This window comes from Girardinichthys multiradiatus, chromosome 6 (genome assembly GCF_021462225.1).
Source record: "Girardinichthys multiradiatus isolate DD_20200921_A chromosome 6, DD_fGirMul_XY1, whole genome shotgun sequence".
NCBI lineage: Eukaryota > Metazoa > Chordata > Actinopteri > Cyprinodontiformes > Goodeidae > Girardinichthys > Girardinichthys multiradiatus.
Genome location: NC_061799.1, coordinates 14,570,736 through 14,596,030, shown reverse-complemented (window position 1 = coordinate 14,596,030; position 25,295 = coordinate 14,570,736). Strand labels below are relative to the sequence as shown.

General features: G+C 40.5%; 1 protein-coding gene across 9 annotated transcripts in view; it reads right to left on the bottom strand.

The window, feature by feature from the left end:
* The window catches only part of ctnnd2b (catenin (cadherin-associated protein), delta 2b), a 236,028-nt gene that overhangs the window by 152,503 nt on the left and 58,230 nt on the right, over window positions 1–25,295 (bottom strand). For 8 of the 9 annotated variants that reach the window (XM_047367747.1, XM_047367741.1, XM_047367743.1 and 5 more), the window contains exon 3: window positions 4,978–5,090. In XM_047367747.1, coding sequence (XP_047223703.1) covers window positions 4,978–5,090 — 113 coding nt within the window. Of the gene's footprint in view, window positions 1–4,977; window positions 5,091–10,093; window positions 10,300–25,295 lie in introns of those variants that run through there. The other variant, XM_047367746.1, reaches the window with a different exon arrangement.

Here is a 25,295-nt window from a genome sequence, read left to right as displayed (position 1 = left end):
CAAAACAAAGTTGAGAGGTGAAATCAAAATGACAGGTAATTTTCTAAATTCTTTTCACAAAAGTATTTGAAAAGTGTGGCATTCATTTGTGTTCAGCGCCCCCAACACAATACTTCATAAACCATATTTTGATGCAATAACAGTAGTGAGTGTTTCGGGCTATGTCTTCTTCACAAAGTAGCTCAAATTGACTGGTTGGAGGGTTATCTGGAAACACCAGTTCTCAGTTATAACACAGATTCTCAATAAGATATAAGTGTGCACTTTGATTCAATCACATGATCTAGACCAGTTGACTGTAGATCTGGTTCTAAGTTTAGGGAGAATTCTGATTGAAGGTGAACCTCCGCCCCAGTTTCGATGCTTTAGGAGCTTCTAATAGCTTTTCTTCCAAGACTGCTATGTATCTCTAGCTCCATCCATAATTCCATCAACTCTGACAAGCATTCCTGTCCCTGTAAAAAAGCATCCCCTCAGCATGATGCTGCTACCACTGTGTTTCATGTAGTGTTGGTTTTCCACCGTACCAATTTGCATGTACATGTACAGTTTTGGTCTTATCCGACCGGAACATCTTCTGCCACATCTTAACTGTCTCTCTTACATGGCTTGTTGTAAACTGCGGGATTGTTATGCCTCCATTTTAACAGTCCACATCTAATCACTGCACTGTCAAGATATTCCCCACCTGAGCCGTGGATCTACTATGGGTCTCTTGGTTACGTCTATTATTTTAGCACTTTTGTTTTGTCAATAAAATCCCAGTGAAAAACTGAATTCTGTGGTCATAACCTGACAAAATGTGAAAACAATTGAACAGTATTAGTATTTTACAGGTAATGTAGCTCCATTTAGTAATCACTTCTGAGTAAGCAAAATTAATGGTCCATAAAAAAAGAGAAAACTGCGGTCCTCCGAACAGTCTGCCACTCACTAAACAATATCCCCATCTAATCAAGTTAGCAAGACAGAAGCATTTTACTCCAGCTAGATGATGAAGAAGAAAATGTTCTTTTTAGACTCCAAAGCGTCTCTCATTCAATGTTGCTGCTGTTTTAAAGTGAAACTCTGAAGGCAGCCATGCCAAAGCACTGAAGAGCTAAATACATGCACCAGCTAATTAGACTGCTGAATGAGTCGGACTTTAGACAATCTTTCTGGTCTTTGCTGGTCCGCTTAAATTGAAATTACAGTTTCTATAGAAGCAGGTGAGTAATTATCTAGAGACAGGCAGAATCCCTGTGCACTTAACAGAATGAAAGAAGAGAAAAGATGACTGCTTGTGTGCATCTTTCTGTGAGTTTGTGTATGGTAGTAGGGGATAGACTGAAACAGAGATAGGGGCTTTCATCGCTTCACACTGTCCTGAGAGGAAGGCTAATTGTGTTAGCACCACTGTGTCGGGAGAGCCAGGAGTGCTAGGAAATATATAGTCAGGGTTCTGATCAGAGCTAGGGTGAGACATGGGCCTGGACTCATTCAGCAGCAGAAAGTTTGACGGCCTCTTATTTATACTGCATAATTTTCTCTCTCTAATCACAAGGAACGATGTTCAAAACTAACAGAAAACAGCCAAGATATGAGGGCATATTACACTATGACAACTGTGTAATACTTTCTTTTTGTTTGTTTGGCTGAGCAGCAGTTTCTGTATTTAATGGACGATAAAAAAAAACATAGAGATGGGGAGCTTAGCTGTGTTTCATAAAAGTTGCTCTAAAATGTTTGAGGCCATTTAAGCTACTGCAGACCAGATCATGATTTGAGGGTTTGCACAAAAATTAAAGATTTTAAGATTTGCGGCTTAGTTGTTACATAATTAATTACATAAGTTATAATAAACTTTTATTTCTTTGTAAGAAATATCCACTGTGCAAATATATTATAGTGATAAAATCAGATTACTCAGTGCATTGAATTTCTCTCATGTTTTGTGCATATATCTATTACTTAGTTATTTTCCTTTTCTAAATATGCTTCATGCACACTAAAAAAGGCAGTCTGAAAGCAGCCAGTAAGGTTGTGACTGGTGACACACATTAGGTTCAATAAGACGAGTCCTAACGTATTTTTCTCTTCTATCCATTTTGGACAAAACATTTTGTTTCATTCATTTAACAACCAGTTGTTCCCTGTTGTTTTCAGCTTTCTATTGACGTCCCTTATATTTAATTTAACTGTCAAGAACATAAAGTATTTACACAGTAAGAGTTGATAACAGCACATTTTCTTAGAGTGAGGTCAGCTAAAGTGATGTATTTTACTGACAATAAACTCAAGAAAAAAGTAACATTTAAAAAATCTATCCTAAGACTACTGAACTAAATGCTTTTTCCAAAGGCAAATAAGCAGTTGTGTTTCTTTGGCTGAATAACACAAATATTAGTGATAGCACACCATGAAAATGTCTGTATTTAACCAGGTGGCCAATATGTGCAAAAAAAAATAATAATAAATCATGTCTTAAAGACATACTGGAAAGTATTTTTTCTACCAAGCAATTAAAAAAGAGAAGCTTCACATCTCCAAACAAATTTTGCATAGTTTTCTTTCTGTTTATCTAAGAGCTGTTAAAACTGCTAAAATGGACAACATCTATAAGCCCCAAGTCCTGTTCAACCTTTTTAATTACTGTGTAAACCCAGTTAATAATTATACTATGGTGTGATCAACTGTCCTCTGTGAAGCTTTTCTGGATTTTCTTAACCGGAACACTTTTTTTGCTCTGCTACTAACTGCTATTTTGATCCGTTTGAGCCTAAATCCCTTTTGATACTTTCAGTCGTAGTAAAACAGGTACAACCTCCAAATTGTACCTTAAACTGTATTCTGTGTAATCTTCTCAACATGGTTTTACTACTGTTGGACCGACTGTGCTCGCTCTTATAAATGCCAGATTTTGGCACTGGATGTGTAACATTGTCATTTAAATATACTATAATGCAACCTCTTATCAAAAAAGGACATGGATCCTCTGAGCTATCTAGTTTTATACCGATTTCTAAACTGCCATTCCTGTCCAAAGTTTTAGAACAACTGGTGTTTCGTGAGCTGCAATTTTTTTCTGGCTAAGAACAAAATCTGCGAGAAATTTCAATCTGGATTCAAACCACACCAATTCACAGAAACTGCACCCCTGAAAGTAACCAACAACCTATTGTTAACAGTTGACTCAGGAAGTCCTGCAGTCCAGATCCTCCTGGATCTTAATACTGATTTTGATACAGTGGTTCATCAGATCCTGCTTTTATGTTCAAAGTGCTATGTAGGGATTGGAAAAAAAACAGCTCTTCGTGGTTTGAATGTTATCTAACCAGTCTATGCTTTAAGTTCAGGTGAGTGAATTCTCCTCAGCTTTAGTGCCTCACATTTCTGGTGTAGGCCAAGGTTCCATCCTGGATCCTTTACTCTTTTTATTGTATTTATTGCCTTTGGTGTCGATTTAAATAAACACAATGTTGCATTTCATTATTATGCTGATCTTATTAAGATGTACCTGGCCAAGAAACCAAACTGCCAAACCTGCACTAGGCCTTTACTTAGTCGCTTCAATGAGGTCAAATCCTGAATGAGAAGTAACTTCTTAAATCTCAATTATAACAAAATCATATGATTAGTTTACATTTCAGTATGTGGCCTCGTTTTGATTCATGCCCAGCAACAGTTCTTATGTGAATGGCACACTGGGCAAGCCGCATCATCTGTGCTCCACATACCCACTACTAAAATAATCCCACGCATGCATAAACACAGTGAATCACATACCAACCTTATTGTCAATAATTAGACTCTAACAATAGATCAAGCTCACAATATGATACGATTACCATTATCAGAGATTTTAGCACTAACGTTGGGAAACTAATAATTTCCTAACACTTTTCACACTTAATGATTTTGAAAAAATACAACACAAATGATCCCCTTTTGTGTTTTCACAAATAGAATAAAAATTTCAAATATTGTGTGTATAACTCTGGTTTGATCTATTTAAGTATTTCAAAGTTTAATCAAGCTATTATAAAATGCAGTCCAAACTATCGTCCTTCAGCTTTGCACCAGTAGGAAGCTGTGAAGCAGATGCTAACTGTAGCATTTTTAGTAGCTAATAGTTAGCCAGTCACGATATACTTATATCTCTCATATTACCTGTTACTGCCCATAATTGTGGGTCTGTTTAGTTAGTCTGCTTGTTTTGGCATGAATATTTTTCACTGTCAAATGATATCCAACTAATTTCTTTGAATCAAAACTGATTCTTTTTGAGTAAATAAGTCCTTTTGCAGGGATACCATAAGTTATGACAGCCAGACAGGTTGAGAACCATTTTGCTGTCATAACTTATGGTATCCCTGCAAAAGGACTTATTTACTCAAAAAGAATCAGTTTTGATTCAAAGAAATTAGAGGAGACAGCAAAATGGTTGAGAATGTATGACTGAAATGTGACGTGTCTTAAGAGTACAACCTGTTGATTGTATTGTCTGTGAATTTTTGGATGGTTTACTTATCACGCTTATTACATACGACAAGCACTCAGAGTTGTTTCTTCTTTATGTTTTCCCCAGGGATGTAAGAGAGAAAATATCAATGGACCCAGCTTTAAATGCTTCAAAATGTTCACCACTTTAAATTTGTGGAGATAATCAAAACCCCAACCGTGGTAATTAAAATAGCCAAATTGAAACATGAGCATTGAAATAGACAAACCAAATCCTGTAGCTTTATATTGTAACCATGCAGCAAGTTTGTGAGCGCAAGAGACTTAACAGTATGCAATGCATAAAATGCTCAGTAGGCCTAGTTCAAAACCAAAAAAACTGATTTTGAACTGTAATTCCTAGCGCACACATTGGGGAGCATAATTTCAACGTGACCTACTACAAAACCAGTCACCTGCAAGAGCACAGCTGACAAACACAGGTAAATATACAGAAGAGGACGTGGCAGGTGTCAGAAACACAAAAGCAACACACACCTGATGCTAGTCATGCTTCCAGTTTCAGAGCCGAGCTTGCATCTCTCCAGCTGACTGGCAACAATCTGTCGTTCGGCTTCCAGCTCCCTGGTCAGACGTTCAAACTGCAGTTCCTGGGGAGCAGACAGGAGAACGTGTCAAAACAGTCAGCCTATTTATTTACTGTCACATTAACTGCCATCCTGAACCTCAGTTTGAACCCATTGTCTGTGACATTTTTAATTGTTGTGAACGTGAGTTTGCAATCTCTAGCGGTAAGACGAGCCAGACAGCCTTGTGTCTGCCAGTATGACACTGCCAAATATAAGTGACACCATGCTAAAGCTGGAACAAAGGAGAGAAAGGTGGGTTCAGGGTGGAATAATGTTGGTGTGTGATTTAAAGGAACAGATTCAGGTGAAAACATCAATGCAATTACACCGTATGGATTTTTGCTGGTACTATGGGCTGGCTGATGTCACTGCCGTAAATGAGAAGGTTGTCAGTCCTTTCTTCCCATGTAATGACTTAATCTGTAGGAGCAGCACAGCACACTGTGGAGTCTATTTAATGTTGATTTGATCAGAATAAACTAGACCATTTTATTTAAGATAATGACAGCAAACATTTGTCCCACCATTTCAGTCTATGTCATATTTCAATTAAATAAAAAGTTTAGTTAGACCAGGATTTGATTTCATTGAGGTTTTCTTCAATCAATCAATCAATCAATATATATATATATATATATATATATATATATATATATATATAAGTTTTAGGCAGGAGAGAAAATGCTGTTAACAAAGAATGCTTTCAGAAATATAAATGACAATTTACAAAATGCTAGGTGTGCAAACGCTAACACACAGCCAAAGTCATCAAGAACAATCTTCAGCGTAAAGAAGAACAAGAATTACTGGAAGTGATGGTCTGTCCCCCACAGTGCCCTGATCTCAACATCATCGAGTGTGTCTGGGATTACATGAAGAGACAGAAGGATGTGAGAAAGCCTACATCCACAGAAGAATCTGTGGTTAGTTCTCCAAGATGTTTGGAACAACCTATCAGCCGAGTTCCTTCAAAAGCTTTTTTCAAGTGTACCTAGAAGATTTGAGGCTGTTTTGAAGGTAAAGGGTGGTCACACCAAATATTGATTTGATTTAGATTTCTCGTTTTTTCATTCACTGCATTTTGTTCATTGATGACAATAAATGATTAACACATCCATTTTTTTAAAGTATTCTTTGTTTACAGCACTTTTTCACATCTGCCTAACATTTTTGCAATGTACTGTATAAATATATACATATATGTTACTGCCCTAGGTATCTCTTGAGGAGCTACAGACATCCACTTGTCAAGTGGGAGAGTCTGTCTCCGCCCATAGTAAAATCTGAAGAGTGGCAAGAAAAAAGCCATTGTTGAAATAAATTAAACAAAATGTCTTATTTGCATTTTGCCACAGGCTATGTAGAGGACACTGCAAACATGTGGAAGAAGGTGATCTAGTCAGATGATACCTATGCTATGTGCTAAGGAAAAAAAATATATTGAAAATGACCTTGAACATATCACCCTCATCAAGCCAAATAGTGGTGGCAGCATCATGCTTTGGAAATACATTTCTTCAATTGAGTAAAAGAAGCTGGTTAGAGCTGATGGGCAGGTGGATAAATACAGGACAATTCTGGAAGAAACCTTTTTAGAGGTTGCAAAAGACTTGAGACTGGGTCTCAAAAACATGCCCCGCTCAAAGTTCTCAATGCAGCTGTCACAGGTTCGAATCCCTGCCCATTGACATTTGCTGCAATAGGAATTGCTGCAAAAAAAAGAATTGCTGTGCAGATGCTCTCTAAACTATTCTGCATAGAGCAATAGGCAAAGACTTAATTGCTGTAATTGCAGCTAAATGTGGTGCAATATAAATATTAAAGAGCCAGAGTACATATAAAAGTTACATTTTCCAGAATTTGATCAGTATAAAAAAAATAAAAAGATGTATTAATTTCCTTCTGCTTCACAATTATGGTTGACGTGGTGTTGATCTTTCAAACAAAATTCCCCAAACTGAAGTTTGTGACTGCCAGTTGACAAAATGCATACAGGTCCAGTGGATATGAATATCTTGGTGAGGCCCTTTCACTGGCTTCCGTTAAGCCCAAGTTAAACTAAAATTGTGTAAAATCCTCAATCATCAATCATTCTTGTCCAAAAACTATTGGTAACTTTTATACTAATATTAGGACCACTTAAACTTAGGTTGAATTTAGGAGGTAAATATTTAAACACAGTTGAATTGTTACTTCAAAAATCCAAATCATTTCACTTGCGTTGCTTTGGCGTGAACCCCATGTTTTATTTTTCCACTTAATTAAAAGCATGACAAATAACCACCAATTACCTGATGCACACAAACAAACCAACATCCAATTAGAGTGTTTGCGCCTGCGGCTGAAGATCCTTATTACTGAGTATACGTAACTGATTTTATCTATTTGAACCCAATAACTAAATAAAGAAAAGGTGGAGAAACAAAAGCAAATAACAACAAAATCTAATTGTTTTGTGGATATTTCACATTGAGCAGAAAATAAATGGGGATGTAATTCTTGTACACTGCTTTCTGAGGAACATTTTGTTTGACAGTTTTCTGGTTGATTTACCATGAAAAATGTGGTGCACTTACTGAAAGATGACAGTTAAACAGCAATTAACTGTTTTGGAAAAGAAGAATTCAGCTGATAAATAAACAACATAATGAACAAAAATGATCCAACAACAAACAATGCATAATGTTTATGTTTGCAGTCAGTTTAAAAATTATCTCATGAAAATCCATAAGCAAGAAACCTTATAAATAACACAAGCCACAAATGGTAGCCAAGCCCTAATCTTTGGAGAGTGTAGGTCTTTGCCATCGAACCACATCACTTGTAAAGCTTTGAACTTTCACAACATTTCTATGGCAGCTATATTGAATTTGCCAAAATGTTTGTGCCAAAATTTGTACTTTGGCACAAAACTACAAAAATTGTACTACATGTAAAAAAATGAAAATAAGGCCTAGATGGGGTCCTGTATGTTTGGCATGAACCTGACGTAATCTGCCAAAGTAAACACATGGTGCAAAAATATATAAAAGACCAGGAAGGGGGGATGTGTTTATGTACTTGCTGCAAGACTTAAGTATGAAGGGAGTGAAAATGATAGCCTGGTCACACATCGGAAAAAGCTGATAAACTGTCTGAATTATGTTATTTTCACACAGTTTGGCAAGATACATTGACTTGCATATCACCCAAGTTTCAACATCTCATGGACAACTGTTCAATCTATCGTCTGAAAACAGAAGGGATGTGACACAACTGCAAATCTACTAAGACATGGCCAGCTAACTAAATCGACAGGAGGGGCAATGAGCTCATTAAGCAGTGAAGCAGCCAACAGGCTCATGGTAACTCTTGAGGAGCTATGGAGGTCTACAACTCAGGTGGGAGAATCAATTACGTATACACTCAACAAATCTGACCTTTAAAAGGAATAGCAAGAAGAAAGCAATAATGGAAAGAAACCCATAAGAAATCCTATTAGAAAACACAGAATATGTGTCAGGTCACACCAACAAGCAAAACACCATGTGTGGCAGAGAACTAATACTTCATATCTCCTTGAAAACCCCATTCCCTCAATGAAACATGAAGGTGACAGCATCATGCTGTGGGAATGCTTGTCTTAAGCAGGGACATAGAAGCAGGTCAGAATTGATGGGAAGAAGCATGGAGCTAAATAAAGTGCAATCCTGGTGGAAAACCTTGTGAGTTTGTGGCAAAACCTGAAAACTGATCATCACATACTCTCCATTCAATTCTACTTTGCAAAGAACAACTGGCAAAAATCTCAATCTCGACATGAGCAGAGAAACACAAATTTAAAGATTTTTATTTGTAAGTGAAGAGATTAATCAAAGTAAGGTAGGGCTCAGATATGGTCAGATAAGACTTGAATTTACCTCAATTTAAGAAATAAGGAACATTACATCTAAAAACAGTTCTTATCTACTGTATGTTTCTGGCTAGATGTGCTAATGGACTGATGTCCTGGAGCCTAATCCCTGATAACGCATCAGGAAAACTTCAAGGTTCCTTCTATTATAAAACTATTCTATTCTAAAAGACTCATTAATGTCACAACTTCACAAATTCATTTGCAAGTTTCACAGTAATTATGCACTATATTTCCCTCATTAACATTAACTGTGAATACATGTAGACAGAGCACATAACAGCAGGCAAAGGTCTAAAGTAGAAATAGATACATAAATGCACCAGTGTCAAATGGTGGATATTTAAATCCTCTTAAGGGGAGGATTTGCAGTATAAACCTACCTACTGTCAAGCTTTGAAGAACCATACGAGGTCTCCAGTAAGACACATAATAAAAATAGTTTTTGCAAGTGTAGAGCTACTTTTTATTTTTATTAAAGAGAAATGTAAGGTTGCTCAATAACATATTGTTTGCTTATAATATGTAAAATGAGGAATTGTATTAATTTTTGCAGTTAAGAAACTCCTAAAAGAAGTACAGTTGCATTTTTACATCACCGAAGAACTGCAATCCTTTGTGAAAATATAAACCAGTCGCTGGTAGCAGAGGTTTTCTTATTTGCATCTTAAACACCGCAGCATGAAAGAAAAACCAGCATGCTTTCCCCTGCGAGATCCGACTTTTTATGCTTCCAAATCAAACTAAACTCCCTAATCAACTGATGTTAAGCCTAAGAAAAAAGGAGCCTACTTTCGGGCAACATCTCTGTGAAGAAGCGTTTTTCTTTCTTTTTTCTTTGTTAGTCTGCTTAGTTTCTGAAAGAAAATACTAACTAGCTTGGTGCCAACTTGTGGGAATTCAAATAAAAGTCTTCTTTAAAACGGTACAATGCAAGTGATCGCTCCCTCCTTTTTTTCCCTCCTTGCCTCTCCGATCTCTGCTCCCTGCAATTCAGAGCTGAAGGCCAGACACCTGTTACTCCACAAGGAGAGGCCAGGACCGTCATGGAATCTCTTGTTTTTAAAAACTATGAATCAAAAAAGGTAAAACAGGGCAAATCTACAGAAAGGATTTTAATACGAACACATACCTTCACATGGACCATAATGCAAAAACACACAAAGATTCACAAAGGATCCTGCTTTTCTGTGCTCCCATCTGGTTAAAGAAAATAGCAGCAGTGCTTCTTCCCTCTGCTTCAAACCCTCATCTATCCTGTGTCAGGACACAGCAAGTGATAGAGACAAAAAGAAAGACATAGAGACTGAGAGACCACAAGTGTCACTTGAGCTGACTGCAACGCAGCCCCCCCACCTCTGTGTCTCTATGTCTGTCTCTTTCTCTCTCCTTGCTCAGGGGCCATGAAGCACACATACACACACATACATACAAAAACACACACACTCCCTGTTCAGTGAGCCACAAAGGTCCCCATGGCAACGCAGCATTTAGAAGCCCCGTGGCATTATTTATGCAACGTTGCATCACAATAGGCCCTCCCACCGGCCGTTCCTGCCAAAAGAGCCCGCCGCTCAACAATCACTCCCTGCCTCTCACACTAGCTCTTTTTCCCTATTTTCCTCTCTGACCAGACCATCTGCACACGCTTCCCACCACCATCACCATAACCCTCTGTTTCTTCTACCTCCTCCTTCTCCATATCCTCAATCACTAGAAAAAAGGGAGGAATTTTGAGGAGGGCAGGGAGAAGCCAAGAGAGACCGAATATGTATACGGAGCGGGATGGAAGGAGGCCCACACTGAAAATAGTAAACTCATGCCGACACAGAAACGTGCTGATACGCACACATACACACACACATTTCCATGTTTTACTATCTTTATGAGGACTTTTTGGTTACTTCCATTGACTTCCATTCATTTTCCTTGATTTTTAGTGCCTAACCCTGACCTTAACCCTAACCCTAACCAGTTAATACCTAACCCTAACCCTAACAATAACTCAATTCATACCCTAGTCCTAAACCTAACCCCTTTCCCAAGAACGGAATTTTAAAAAGTGAGGACCAGGAAAATGTCCTCACTTTGCGATAAAAATACGAAAAATGGTTCTCACTCAGCAACAAGTACAAGAACACACACACACACACACACATACACGCACACATACACGCACATGCGCAAACACTCACACACATAGACTGTGTTCTGCCTGAATTAAATTCTATGGGTTGAGATGGGATGCGAGGAGTGCAAGGGGCAAAAATTTGTAGATCAGCTGAAGTATGTTGCGTAAAAAGCACATCTGCAAAGAGAGATAAAATTCAGATGGTACTTTTAAAATAATACTATATAATGCTAAAGTAAATGTTAAAGAAAATTAATTCTTTAACAAAAAAACCAAACATGAGAAATTGAGCTCTTGACCAAAGATGTCAGCAATGTTAACATTTCAAGCCTTCAAAATGCCATAAATATAAAATCAAACTGCTGCAGGCTGCACATCTGGGAGCTTAAATAATATTAGTATCTAGTATATTACAATTGTAAGTGTTCTCTCTTGTTTTGCAGCTCATTTTTAAAGATAAATACAAATGTTAACTATGAACTTATGGTAGAAGCTTATCACATGGATTTGGTGAGTGATAGAAAACAGATGGATGAATGGATGGACTGACGGATGGACAGGCGGAAAAGACAAATGAAATTACCTCTGACGTCAGAAATCTGACTTGGAAAATCTGAGGTTGTCTCCCAAGTTCAGATTTAATATGGCATATAAAAAGGTTGTAAAATTGCTAGGAATAAACAGTTTGCTGACCTTTTCTTTCTTATTAAACCAATAGCAAACTTCATCACTGTGCAATCTCTATTTGTGAGCATGTTGTCTCAAATAAATAAACTGGAAATTAATACATTATTGGCTTGCATTGTAACTTGTTTGGAACACCACAACGATTAGCAAATCACACCGTTTTTTCAATTTCTAATTACAGCTGGCCTATCTCTGAATTCTGACTTTCAATGCAAAAAGAGCGCAACATTATTCTAGAATGCACTTATATTCTAGCTTGCTTTAAAAAACAAAAGCAAAAATATTGTCTTGACGTAGTTTTACTCTTTTATCCAGCTCCAAAATCACAGCTAGCTGCTTGTTTAGTGACTTTATACTATATGTGCTCAGAAGTAAGACTTCCCAAGTAAAAAAACTAAATCAAATGGAGTGGTCTGAGAAGTCAATACACTAACCTATAAAGTCGGAAGTACATTGTTAAATTCGGATCAGATATGGTATAGGAAGGTTGTGAAAGTTGGGAATAAACAGTTTATTTATCAGATTGAACCAATAACACGCATGTTGTGTTGACATGTACAATCTGTGATCAAATGCACAACATGGAGAGAAATATGTTATTGGCTAGCATTGCTGATAGAAGCTAGCACTAAAGCGACTAGAAAATCCCATTGGTTTTGTGCTTCCAACTGGAACAACTCAGAATTTTGACATTAGGTAGACAGGTCAAATGCAGCTAATACAGACTAATCTGTTGATGGAGTAGTGCAGTGCTTTAAAGGGTAAGGACAAATTACCCTTCAAGTTTCTTCAGTTGACCAAACCCAGTTTTTTTTTATCAAACCAGTGGTCTCTGTGAAGGACATCACGAGTTGTTTTGAGGAGTTGGGGTTTCAGAGCCACAACTGCTGGTGTAGCACTACAGTATGTTATGCAGGCTTTTATGGTAGATTGACTAGAAGTTATTCCTCATTAAAAGGCACATGACTGCTGACAATGAGTTTGCAACAAGGGAGCTGATTAACTAAGAATATTAGAATGGAAGTACCTTGATCTAATGAAAGAAATAATTAACGTATGAAAGTTTTCCATATATATAGGATACAGTTAAGTATTAAAACATAGCAGATAATCAGATGTAGTAGTTATCTTTCTGTAGTGAGTGGAATATCTAGAATATTAGACATTTTACTAGTACTTGAAAACAAAACCTAACACCCCTATATTTCCAACAAGAAAACACAATGTGAGGGAAAGTTTTTTAATGTCCAGGAGTAATTCTGACACAATTGGTCTAAATCCAGAGAGACACTTCCACAGAGATCAGAAAATCTTTATTCGCTGGTGCACATTAAACCAACCTACACTGTCAAAGAGAACTGGAAATTCTTTGAAAAACTTAACACCCAATAAAGAAGAAAAACTAATGTGATATTGGATATTTCAGTAGGAATGTCCAAAGATTGTTTTATGTCCCACAACTACTGGAAGACATTTGAGACTGTACAACACCAAACACGGACCAACACCACAATCTTACGTTATGGCAGATTCTTAAGACTGTATATAAGTTACTAACATAGTAAGGACATTTTTATTTGGTCCATTATTTTTTTGTCTCAATAATGCTTTTGGCAATAGATCTTATACCATTGGAAAGCCAGTGTACTCCCTTTAAATGGTGCCACATTTGTGGGCTTGAGGGAGTTGAGTATGGGGATTATGCCTCATGAAAAACTGTCAAACATCCTGGACATCACAGGGCAGCTCAGAGACACACAGGACAAACAACCATGCACGCAAACACCTAACAGTCATGTTTTTGGACTGTGGGACAAGCCAGGGTACCCAGATAGAACCCAAGCATGCGCAGGGAGAACATGGAATCTCCAGGCAGAAAGACTCCGGGCCAGAATCTGAACCCAGGACCTTCTTGTTTCAAAGCAACAGTGCAAATAATAATAATAAAAATAAATACAATAGTAATAATACATTCTTGTCAGTTGAATCCTTATCCATGTATTAAACTAGGACATCTAAAACAGAAAGGTCAATATAAAACATTTATTGGTTGCAACAAGAATATATAGAAACCAGATTCTAAATTTCCCATTTTCACAAATAACAGTATACGGGCAATCTCAACAGCTTTTATGGACCTGATTACAAAGTGAACTATTAAATCTGCACCCATTCAATAATATTTCTGTCCACAGCATATTAAAAACCTACTTTGTCAATATTAAAATTTGTTTGTCAAAGGATGATATGAAATGCACTTAATCTATGGCATTTGCCAGTACTGCCACTGTAAAAGTTTATTTAAAACATAAAATTGTTTACCCAATAACTGTCTAAAGATGACATCTAATCTCACATGATCCTTGGAACCTTTCCTGCAAGTATTGTCAAACATCACGAGCTTTACATAAAAACAAGCATAAACGTTCATCTCTTACCCAGATACAATCTGGCTCAAAGAATGCCATGGTGCCCCAACAAGTGCCACTTCTCTCCTAATGTACTAAGAAGCTGATTTCTCTCCTTCTTTTTTTTAACTTACTGGTTCACTGTCTAGTTAGCTGAGTGACAATAAAACAACCTTCAGTATACAATCAGTGTACACACTGCACATGCAAAACACAGGACTGCAGGAATTTCTTTATTCAAATTTGACCCAGCTCATTTTGAATGGCTTAGGACTTAGCTCAGAAAGACTTTATGAACAGCACTGCTGTTGCATTATTGATTCACCAGGACTGTGATTGAGTATAGTTACTGCAGTTGGTTCAGGAAAGCATTCAATAGCATGGCACAAGAGAGCATTAATCGGAGAAGCAGCCAAAAGGCCCGTGGTAACTCTGGAGGAGCAGCAAAGATCTAGAGTTCAGGTGGGTCAATCTATCCCCAAAGTGATTTTAATGCACGCTAGAAATCAGCTTTTTCTAGAAGACAAACAAGAAGAAAATCATTAGATTGTTAAAAAGAAGCCATAAAAAATCCCTTTTGCACACAGCATACATGTGGACAAAGGAGCCCTGGTCAGATGAGACCAAAAATTTGGCAGTTTGGCAGAAAACTAACTGCACATCAGTCCGAACACATAATGTCCACAGTGTAGCATGGTGTTGGCAACATCCTGCTGTGGAGATGTCTTTCATTTAGCAGGGATAAGAAAGTTAGAGTTGTGGGAAGATGGATGGAGCTAAATAATTGGAAATCCTGGGAAAAGACCCATAAGAAGCTAAGAAGAGCTCAGACTTGGAGTAAAAGGTTTAACATCCAGTAGGACCAAAACTATAAACAGACAGCAAGAATAAATACATTTTGTTTGTTTTTGTTTTTTTTGTTTTTTTATTACCATGCCATTTCCTTTCATAGCAAACAGGACAACAAGCATTTGGCAAGTTTTACTCTAAAAGTAGACTGGGGTGCACCTAATCATTAAACTTAAATTTTAACGATTCAGTAGCAAGTGTTTTCATAGAAAGACTGAACCATATCCCGTTCTGGTTGCTCAACCTTGACTATTTTCTTTTAAGAGCAAGAAAACTGTTAAACCCCAAAAAATTAACATACTTTTCTTTACTTTTATGCTTTCCAAACAACCACAATCCTATTTATGTTAGTTAAACCGATGACATCAGCATAATGGCTTCCATGATGGCCAGAATTTATCAAGTAATTTAAAGAAAACGACAAGAATTAACCATGGCTCAATTAAAACATTCCTCAATCAAGTGTTTGTTAGCTGATTAACTTTGTAAAGACTATGTGCAACCACCATCTTCTCCTATAGACACACAGACAGACAGAAAGACAGACAGACAGACAGACAGACAGACAGAACAACAAACAATTCTGAGACAGTAGTGACCTACTGGCTTGGACTGTGTCCTGTAGCTAAAGCTGTCTCCCTTGCATCCCTGACTCAAAGTGGTCTAATTGGTCCCCGATGTGTCCATATGGCATTTAGATGTTTCAGATAGGGGGCCTGTTTCACGGGAAAATGTCACAGTGGCTGTAAAAGCTAAGACCGCTGCTGTCTGGAGCGGTTGTTTCAGAACAGAAAACTATTATGTACAGTAACTCCATTTGGTAACATCCCTGTCCTTGAAGCAGGGAGAAACAAGCAAATATGAGAAGTGGAGGACAACGGAAGCAGACAAAGAAGAGCAAAACTGCAAAGATGGAAACAAAAGACTCTGATACTGTAAAGCAGCTTATCCTAGAATAGATATATTGTCTCCTTTGGTGATAAGTGTTCTCTACTTCTGCCTAACTGGTTTAAGCAAATACTAAGGGGGAAAAAGTAGGACTCTTTGTCTTTGTTGAGCTTAATATGCTACAAATGAGAAAAAGGGTTTGTCTGGGATCAAGGTGAAATTGCTGACTCAACACAGCTAAACATTTTATTTATTGACTTGGTTCCTTTAACTACTCTGAAAAAGGCTAAAATCTTTTTCATCTTGCTCAGTTAATTTGCCCAGAAGTATTTCAAGGCTTTCATGGTATTATGTGTTTGCCTGCAACACTGTACTTAATATGTAAAGAAGCAAGTTTGCACCAGAACAGCTTAGTCCTGCTTTTTCTGTGTCCTCCTATAGAAACTTTAAGGATTTTGAGCTTTTCCAACTGGTACTAGTTTTCAGGTGTTCATGTTACACCCGTGTTACTCGGGGTACTATGAGGCATGAATAGTGGATAACTAGGTTGCTTTTAACTCTATCCGGTCCTTGTGTACAAAGTATAATACTGTCTGCATTCTTGGCACAATGCTGAATTTGATCCCAGTGCGAGGTGGACTCTGTCAGGGCTGCCACTTGGTATTGATCCTGTTTGTGGTATTTACTGATGGAATGTCAAGAAGTCATGGAGAGAAGAATACCTGAGGGCCACCTTAAAACTATAACCTTCACCATGCACTGGAGTGGTTTGCAGCAGAGTTCCAATCACTCAGGATGAGTCAGCTCCTCTAACTTTGAAGCCATGGTTCTTTACCAGAAAGAAGGTTTGCTGGTCCCTCCAGGGTAGGGTGTCTGCCTTACGTGTATGAGATCTGGGAACTTGATGTCTTGTTGACGAGTAATGGTACGTTGGGGGGGGGTCAATGACGGCACTGCTCCTGTGGTGGTAAAGAAATTATTACTGATAAAGAAATGATTGATTTACCAGTCGATCGACGTCACGACCTTCACCTTTATCAAATATGAATCCTAACTGAAGGAAAAAAGAGCCAAGATTTAAACATCTTAACTAAAGCTAGACCAGGCCAGGCATTTATGTTTAGCTGTGTTATCTTCCAGGAGAAGGTCATTGATTGACTTATTGCTGCCAATAATCTCTTGATTTAGTTAATTTAATAATAACTTAGTTGTATCCTAGAGATACAAATAAGTTGACCTGTTCAACCTTGTCTTTCTCCTGGTCAAAGTCATTGATGCAAACTTAACCACACCATGCAATCAAGTGTTCACTGTCGCTACATACTCATTCAGGAGGAGGGATCCTGCAAAGTCAGACACCTGATGAAATTGTCTAGGTTTACTTTCCTTTTAACAAGTTGGTGTAATAAACTGAACTGTTCTTTATCTATAACAAAGATTGAATTGGAATGTATGGACTTGATCTCAAATGAGTGAAAGACAGGGGATGAATGAATACATTCCTGGATTTAACTTCCAAGCTAGAACTCTTCAAGCGCATCTACTGGCCTTTTCTGTAAAAAAGAAATATGAAAAGAAAGAAACCATCTCTGCTTTTTAATGACAGATTTAATTCAAGCTAAGACAGCATTGCTGCTTCTTTGCCTGTTGTCATCTAATGAATGGAATGAAATGATCAGTGTCTGCAGAATTATGCTTACAAAACTTTAAGTTTGGTCTCTCATCCTTCAGAGTGATGGTCATCTGTTCAGGCGTCTACATAGCCCCTTTGCCCTGCATATTGAACTACTTTCTCTCCAAGTCCTGTTCTCAACTTTAAGATAACTTACATAAACTCTTAAAGTGGACATATTGTGCAAAATCCACTTTTGTAGCCCTAAAATACATTTTATTGTATACTTGGAGTCTGTAGGTGTGTGAAGGGTTTCAATGGCATTTAAAGAGACAGCACCAAAACAAATTGCTCTCAGACTTTATTCAGATGAAAAAGACACCTTCACACAAACATTCCTTACTTGCTGTAAGCAATATTGGACCTTATTGAAATTTGTTTGTTGTAGCTTTATAATTTAGATGTTTACAGCAGGCAGTTATAGTGGTTGAGGTAAGAGGGATTCTTTGCACATAGAGGATTTGATTGGTGTGTGAAAAAGTATTTGCCCCTTACAATTTTTTCAGTTTTTGTTTTTTTGTCACACTGGCATGTTACAGATGATTAAACAAATATTAACATCTGGTAAGGACAGAGTAAATACAGCAACATTGTTTTCATAAGTTAATTTTATTAATGTGTAACAAAACATTATATAACATTACATAGGGCGCTGTTCTAATAGCTCCTCTATGAACAGTGTCCTAATTTGTCAGTGCTTTCATGTTTTGAGATCTTTTTGCCTTCTTGATGTTGTCAGGCAGGTTCTATTTAATGGATTTATTAACTCAAAAGATCTGGCAGTAATAAGGCCCGTGTGTATTGTAAGTGAATTCAGCTTTTTGAAAATGTGGTAACTTTCAGTTAATTCATGATTTGACATAGGATGTAATTACTTTTTTATATTTGACTAGGCTTGTTTGAACCTTATTTTTACTAATATAATTTTTTGTATCACTCGAGTTATCTTTGTCTGGTATAAACATTTGTTTGATAGATACATTTTTCACAGCGCTGTATGTCAAATAAAGCAAGATACGAAGACAAATAACATTACATCAAACAAATTTAAATTAGAGATCTATGTTGTTACAACCAAGAGAAGTGATCAATAAACATGACCTGTTCCTCTATATACACTGCTCAAAAAAATAAAGGGAACACTCAAATAACACATCCTAGATCTGAATGAATGAATGAAATATTCTCACTGAATACTTTGTTCTGTACAAAGTTGAATGTGCTGACAACAAAATCACACAAACATCATCAATGGAAATCAAATGTATTAACCAATGGAGGCCTGGATTTGGAGTCACACACAAAATTAAAGTGGAAAAACACACTACAGGCTGATCCAACTTTGATGTAATGTCCTTAAAACAAGTCAAATGAGGCTCAGTATTGTGTATGACCTCCACGTGCCTGTATGACCTCCCTACAACGCCCGGGCATGCTCCTGATGAGACGGTGGATGGTCTCCTGAGGTATCTCCTCCCAGACCTGGACTAAAGCATCCGCCAACTCCTGGACAGTCTGTGGTGCAACGTGACGTTGGTGGATGGAGCGAGACATGATGTCCCAGATGTGCTCAATTGGATTCAGGTCTGGGGAACGGGCGGGCCAGTCCATAGCTTCAATGTCTTCATCTTGCAGGAACTGCTGACACACTCCAGCCACATGAAATCTAGCATTGTCCTGCATTAGTAGGAACCCAGGGCCAACCGCACCAGCATATGGTCTCACAAGGGGTCTGAGGATCTCATCTCGGTACCTAATGGCAGTCATGCAGCCCTCCAAAGAAATGCCACCCCACACCATTAATGACCCACTTCCAAACCGTTCATGCTGAAGGATGTTCCAGGCAGCAGATCGCTCTCCATGGTGTCTCCAGACTCTGTCACGTCTGTCCCATGTGCTCAGTGTGAACCTGCTTTCATCTGTGAAGAGCACAGGGCACCAGTGGCGAATTTGCCAATCCTGGTGTTCTCTGGCAAATGCCAAGCATCCTGCACGGTGTTGGGCTGTGAGCACAACCCCCATTTGTGGACGTCGGGCCCTCATTCCATCCTCATGGAGTCGGTTTCTAACCGTTTGTGCAAACACATGCACATTTGTGGCCTGCTGGAGGTCATTTTGCTCCTGTTCCTCCTTGCACAAAGGCAGAGGTAACGGTCCTGCTGCTGGGTTGTTGCCCTCCTACGACCTCCTCCACATCTCCTGGTGTACTGGCCTGTCTCCTGGTAGAGCCTCCATGCTCTGGACACTACGCTGACAGACACAGCAAACCTTCTTGCCACAGCTCGCATTGATGTACCATCCTGGATGAGCTGCACTACCTGAGCCACTTGTGTGGGTTGTAGAGTCCGTCTCATGCTACCACGAGTGTGAAAGCACCACCAACATTCAAAAGTGACCAAAACATCAGCCAGAAAGCATAGGTACTGAGAAGTGGTCTGTGGTCCCCAACTGCAGATCCACTCCTTTATTGAGTGTGTCTTGCTAATCACCAAATATTTCCCCCTGTTGTCTATTCCATTTGAACAACAGCAGTGAAATTGATTGTCAATCAGTGTTGCTTCCTAAGTGGGCAGTTTGATTTCACAGAAGTTTGAATTACTTGGAGTTATATTGTGTTGTTTAAGTGTTTTCCCTTATTTTTTTGAGCAGTATATGATAGCGCCCTGGAATCTTTACTTGGTTGGAAATAACACATAATGTAAAACTTTTACAAATGGCAACACATAAGGAGCAAGGGATGTAAAATACACAATTCTTCCCCAAATCCCTCCTCTGCTCTTTTTTTTCTGCCTGGCCTCTTGTGTAAAAATTTCAAATAAAATAAATATTTGATTCACTTTCAGAAAACTTTTTATGAAAATCTAACTTTGTTGAGAACTTTGAAGAGAACCATATTTACCAACTTAATGAGATAGATGCTAAACAAATCTTAATTAGCTTTCAATAAACAAATGAAGAGCCTAGCAGTGAGTGGGAAAAAATACCCTTTATTGAGGCAGAGCTGCGAAGAAAAACCTGAAATAATGAATAGTCAGACGGTGCCTACCAATATTATAACTATACTCAATCCATGGTTATTTCCCTCACTCTATACAGTTTGTCATTAAGACAATCCATACATGGATTTGAAATAAAAGTTTTTATTAAAAGTAAATGTGTTCTTGCCAAATGTGTTTAGTATGTATGTAATATTTCACATTTTAATAGGTAGAAAATATAGTTGTGTGAACTAGTTTATAAATATGAAATTAATAAATTGTCCTTTTAGTTTGGATATGTGTGATTTTTGAGACCTTAGAGAATTTCCAGTGAACTATTGTACTGAACATGATGATGCCCATCAGTGACCACATTTTTCCTTCTCTGATGAGGCACTCCTTTTTTTTTAACGGTCACCTCTGATTCTGCTTGTAAAAACACTGCAGGAGGTCATGTAGGCAGCAAGAAGGAGATGAAGGTTAAAGCTGTAATTTAGTGTGTTTTCCTGAATAAACAGAACATGCACATGCTTTCTCAAACAGGGATATAAAAAAAAAAAGCTTTTAGTACATTGTTTTTGGGTAACTGTTTTCTTTGTATCTCTGCATGATGGCAGTTGTCTCAATAAAGATGTTTTCATCAAGCATGCCAAATCTGAATACAAAGAGAACAGAATTCTATTTCTTATCATTTTTTACATTATTTGTAATTTTCTAGGGCTGCAGCGATACATCCAGGTTAGGAGATGAGACGAGACACAAAATTGGGTTTAGGTCCACAAGAATTTTTGGAAAATGTAGGATCTCTTTTTTTTGTTGTTCGTTCGTTCGTTCGTCGTCTTCCGCTTATCCAGGACCGGGTCGCGGGGGCAGCAGACTCAGCAGAGACGCCCGGACATCCCTCTCTCCAGACACCTCCTCCAGCTCCTCCAGGGGGAGCCCAAGGCGTTCCCAGGCCAGCCGAGAGACATAGTCCCTCCAGCGTGTCCTGGGCCATCCCCTGGGCCTCCTCCCGGTGGGACGTGCCTGGAACACCTCCCGAGGAAGGCGTCCAGGAGGCATCCGGTAAAGATGCCCGAGCCACTTCAACTGGCTCCTCTCGATGTGGAGGAGCAGCGGCTCTACTCCGAGCCCCTCCCGGATGGCCGAGCTCCTCACCCTATCTCTAAGGGAGTGCCCGGCCACCCTACGGAGGAAGCTCATTTCAGCCGCTTGTATCCGTGATCTCGTTTTTTCGGTCATGACCCAAAGTTCATGGCCATAGGTGAGGGTAGGAACGTAGACCGACCAGTAAATTGAGAGCTTTGCTTTTCAGCTCAGCTCTCTCTTCACCACAATGGACCGGCACAGCGCCCCCATTACTGTAGCCGCACCGATCCGTCTGTCGATCTCCCGCTCCATTCTTCCCTCACTCGTGAACAAGACCCCGAGATACTTAAACTCCTCCACTTGAGGCAGGAACTCCCCTCCAACCTGAAGAGGACAAGCCACCCTTTTCCGGTCGAGTACCATGGCCTCGGACTTGGAGGAGCTGATCCTCATCCCAGCCGCTTCACACTCGGCTGCGAACCGCCACAGCGCATGCTGTAGGTCTTGGCTAGAGGGGGCCAGCAGGACCACGTCATCCGCAAAAAGAAGAGACGAAATCCACTGGTCCCCAAACCAGACCCCCTCCGGCCCTTGGCTGCGTCTAGAAATCCTGTCCATAAAAGTTATGAACAGGACCGGCGACAAAGGGCAGCCCTGCCGGAGTCCAACATGCACTGGGAACAGGTCCGACTTAGTGCCGGCAATGCGGACCAAACTCCTGCTCCGCTCGTACAGGGACCGGATGGCCCCTAATAAAGGGCCCCGATTCCATACTCCTGGAGCACCCCCCACAGGGCATCACGAGGGACACAGTCGAATGCCTTCTCCAGGTCCACAAAACACATGTGAACCGGTTGGGCAAACTCCCATGAACCCTCGAGCACCCTGTAGAGGGTATAGAGCTGGTCCAGTGTTCCACGGCTGGGACGAAAACCACACTGTTCCTCCTGAAGCCGAGGTTCGACTATCGGTCGGACTCTCCTCTCCAATACCCTGGCGTAGGCCTTACCAGGGAGGCTGAGGAGTGTGATACCCCTGTAGTTGGAACACACCCTCCGGTCCCCCTTCTTATAAAGGGGGACCACCACCCCAGTCTGCCAGTCCAGAGGCACTGTCCCCGACCGCCACGCAATGTTGAAGAGGCGTGTCAACCATGACAGCCCAACAACATCCAGAGACTTGAGGTACTCAGGGCGGATCTCATCCACCCCCGAAGCCTTGCCACCGCGGAGTTTTTTAACTACCTCGGTGATTTCAGCCTGGGCAATGAAAGAGTCCAACCCCGAGTCCCCAGCCTCTGTTTCCACCACGGAATGCGTGATGGCAGGATTGAGGAGATCCTCGAAGTACTCCTTCCACCGCCCGATAATGTCCTCAGTCGAGGTCAGCAGTCTCCTGCCCCCACTATAAACAGTGTTGGCAAAGCACTGCTTCCCCCTCCTGAGGCGCCGGACGGTTTGCCAGTATTGCTTCGAGGCCAACCAGTAGTCCTTCTCCATGGCCTCACCGAACTCTTCCCAGGCCCGAGTTTTTGCCTCTGCCACAGCCCGGGCCGCAGCACGCTTGGCTTCACGGTACCCGTCAGCCGCCTCAGGAGTCCCACAAGCCAACCACAGCCGATAGGACTCCTTCTTCAGCTTAACAGCATCCCTTACTGTCGGTGTCCACCACCGGGTTCTGGGATTGCCGCCACGACAGGCACCGCAGACCTTACGGCCGCAGCTATGGGCAGCAGCATCGACAATAGATGCGGAGAACATGGTCCACTCGGACTCTATGTCTCCAACATCCCCCGGGATCTGGTCGAAGCTCTCCCGGAGGTGGGAGTTGAATACATCCCTTGCCGAGGGCTCTGCCAGGCGTTCCCAGCAGACCCTCACTATGCGCTTGGGCCTGCCAAGTCTGTCTGGCTTTCTCCTCCTCCAGCGTATCCAACTCACCACCAGGTGATGATCAGTGGACAGCTCAGCCCCTCTCTTCACCCGAGTGTCCAAAACATGCGGCCGAAGGTCTGATGATACGACAACAAAGTCGATCATCGACCTCCAGCCTAGGGTGTCCTGGTGCCAAGTGCACTGATGGACACCCTTATGTTTGAACATGGTGTTCGTTATGGACAATCCGTGACTAGCACAGAAGTCCAATAACAAAACACCACTCGGATTCAGATCGGGGAGGCCATTCCTCCCGATCACGCCTCTCCAGGTGTCACTGTCGTCCCCCACATGGGCATTGAAGTCCCCCAGCAGAATAAGGGAGTCCCCGGGGGCACTATCCAGCACCCCCGACAGGGACGCCAAGAAGGCCGGGTACTATGCACTACCACTCGGCTGAAATGATAGTCAGAGACCTCTCCCCAACCCGAAGGCGCAGGGATACGACCCTCTCATCCACTGGGGTAAACCCCAACACGAGACGGCTGAGCTGGGGGGCAACAAGCAAACCCACACCAGCCCGCCGCCTCTCCCCGTGGGCCACTCCAGAGTAGAAGAGAGTCCAACCCCTCTCAAGGAGATGGGTTTCAGAGCCCACGCTGTGCATGGAGGCGAGCCCGACTATTTCTAGTCGATATCTCTCGACCTCCCGCACCAGCTCAGGCTCCTTCACCCCCAGCGAGGTGACATTCCACATCCCTAGAGCCAGGCTAAGCATCCGGGGATCGGGCCGCTGAGGTCTCCACCTTCGTCTGCCACCCAATCCTCTTTGCACCGGTCCCTCACGGTTCCCCTGCAGGTGGTGGGCCCACTGGGGGATGGCCTCGTGTCTCTCGTTCGGGCTTGGCCCGGCCGGGTCCCGCGAAGAGCAACCCGGCCACCAGGCGCTCTCCGACGAGTCCCGACCCCAGGCCTGGATCCAGGGTGGGACCCCGGCTCCGCCGTACCGGGCGACGTCACGTGCCTCGATATTTTGTTCTTCATGAGGGGTTCTTGAACCATTCTTTGTCTGACCCATCACCTAGAGCCTGTTTGCCATGGGAGACCCTACCAGGGGCATTTAGGCCCCAGACAACATAGCCTCTAGGATCATTTGAGCACTCAAACCCCTCCACCACGTTAAGGTGACGGTTCAAGGAGGTTTGTGTTGTCACAAATAAAATGTTTCAGTATTCTCAAATTGTCTAATTAATGTACGGTAGTCTTGCACAAATTGTTGCAGTTTTTATTCTTGTCTAATTTAAATTTGGTTCCAATACCAAAAACCTTTGAAAGTGCTCCTTTTATGTCATTTTCACAAACAAAATGTCATGATTGCATTGACTTTGAGTGTACTTTTATCTGACATCTGTTTTCCAGTTTTAGTGTTTTGAGTTTATCCTTTTGTTTTTTTTATATATATCTCTTTATTCTCATTTATTATTATTTTGGTTAGTCCATTTTTATCAGTTACTCAGTTGATTTTATCAGTTGATTTCTTGCTTCACTTTTATACGTCTGTCTCATTAATCAATTTTCCTTTACCTCACAGTGCCATTCATTTTGTTAATGGGTCCTACCATGAATCATTTATTTAGATTTAATAGCCTTAGATTCTTTTTGTCATAATTGCTGAATTCTCTGTTGTACATGCCATGGTTCCTGGTCATTTGTTTTCCCCTGTGATTCAATTTCTGTTAGTTACGATTTTTTTTTTTT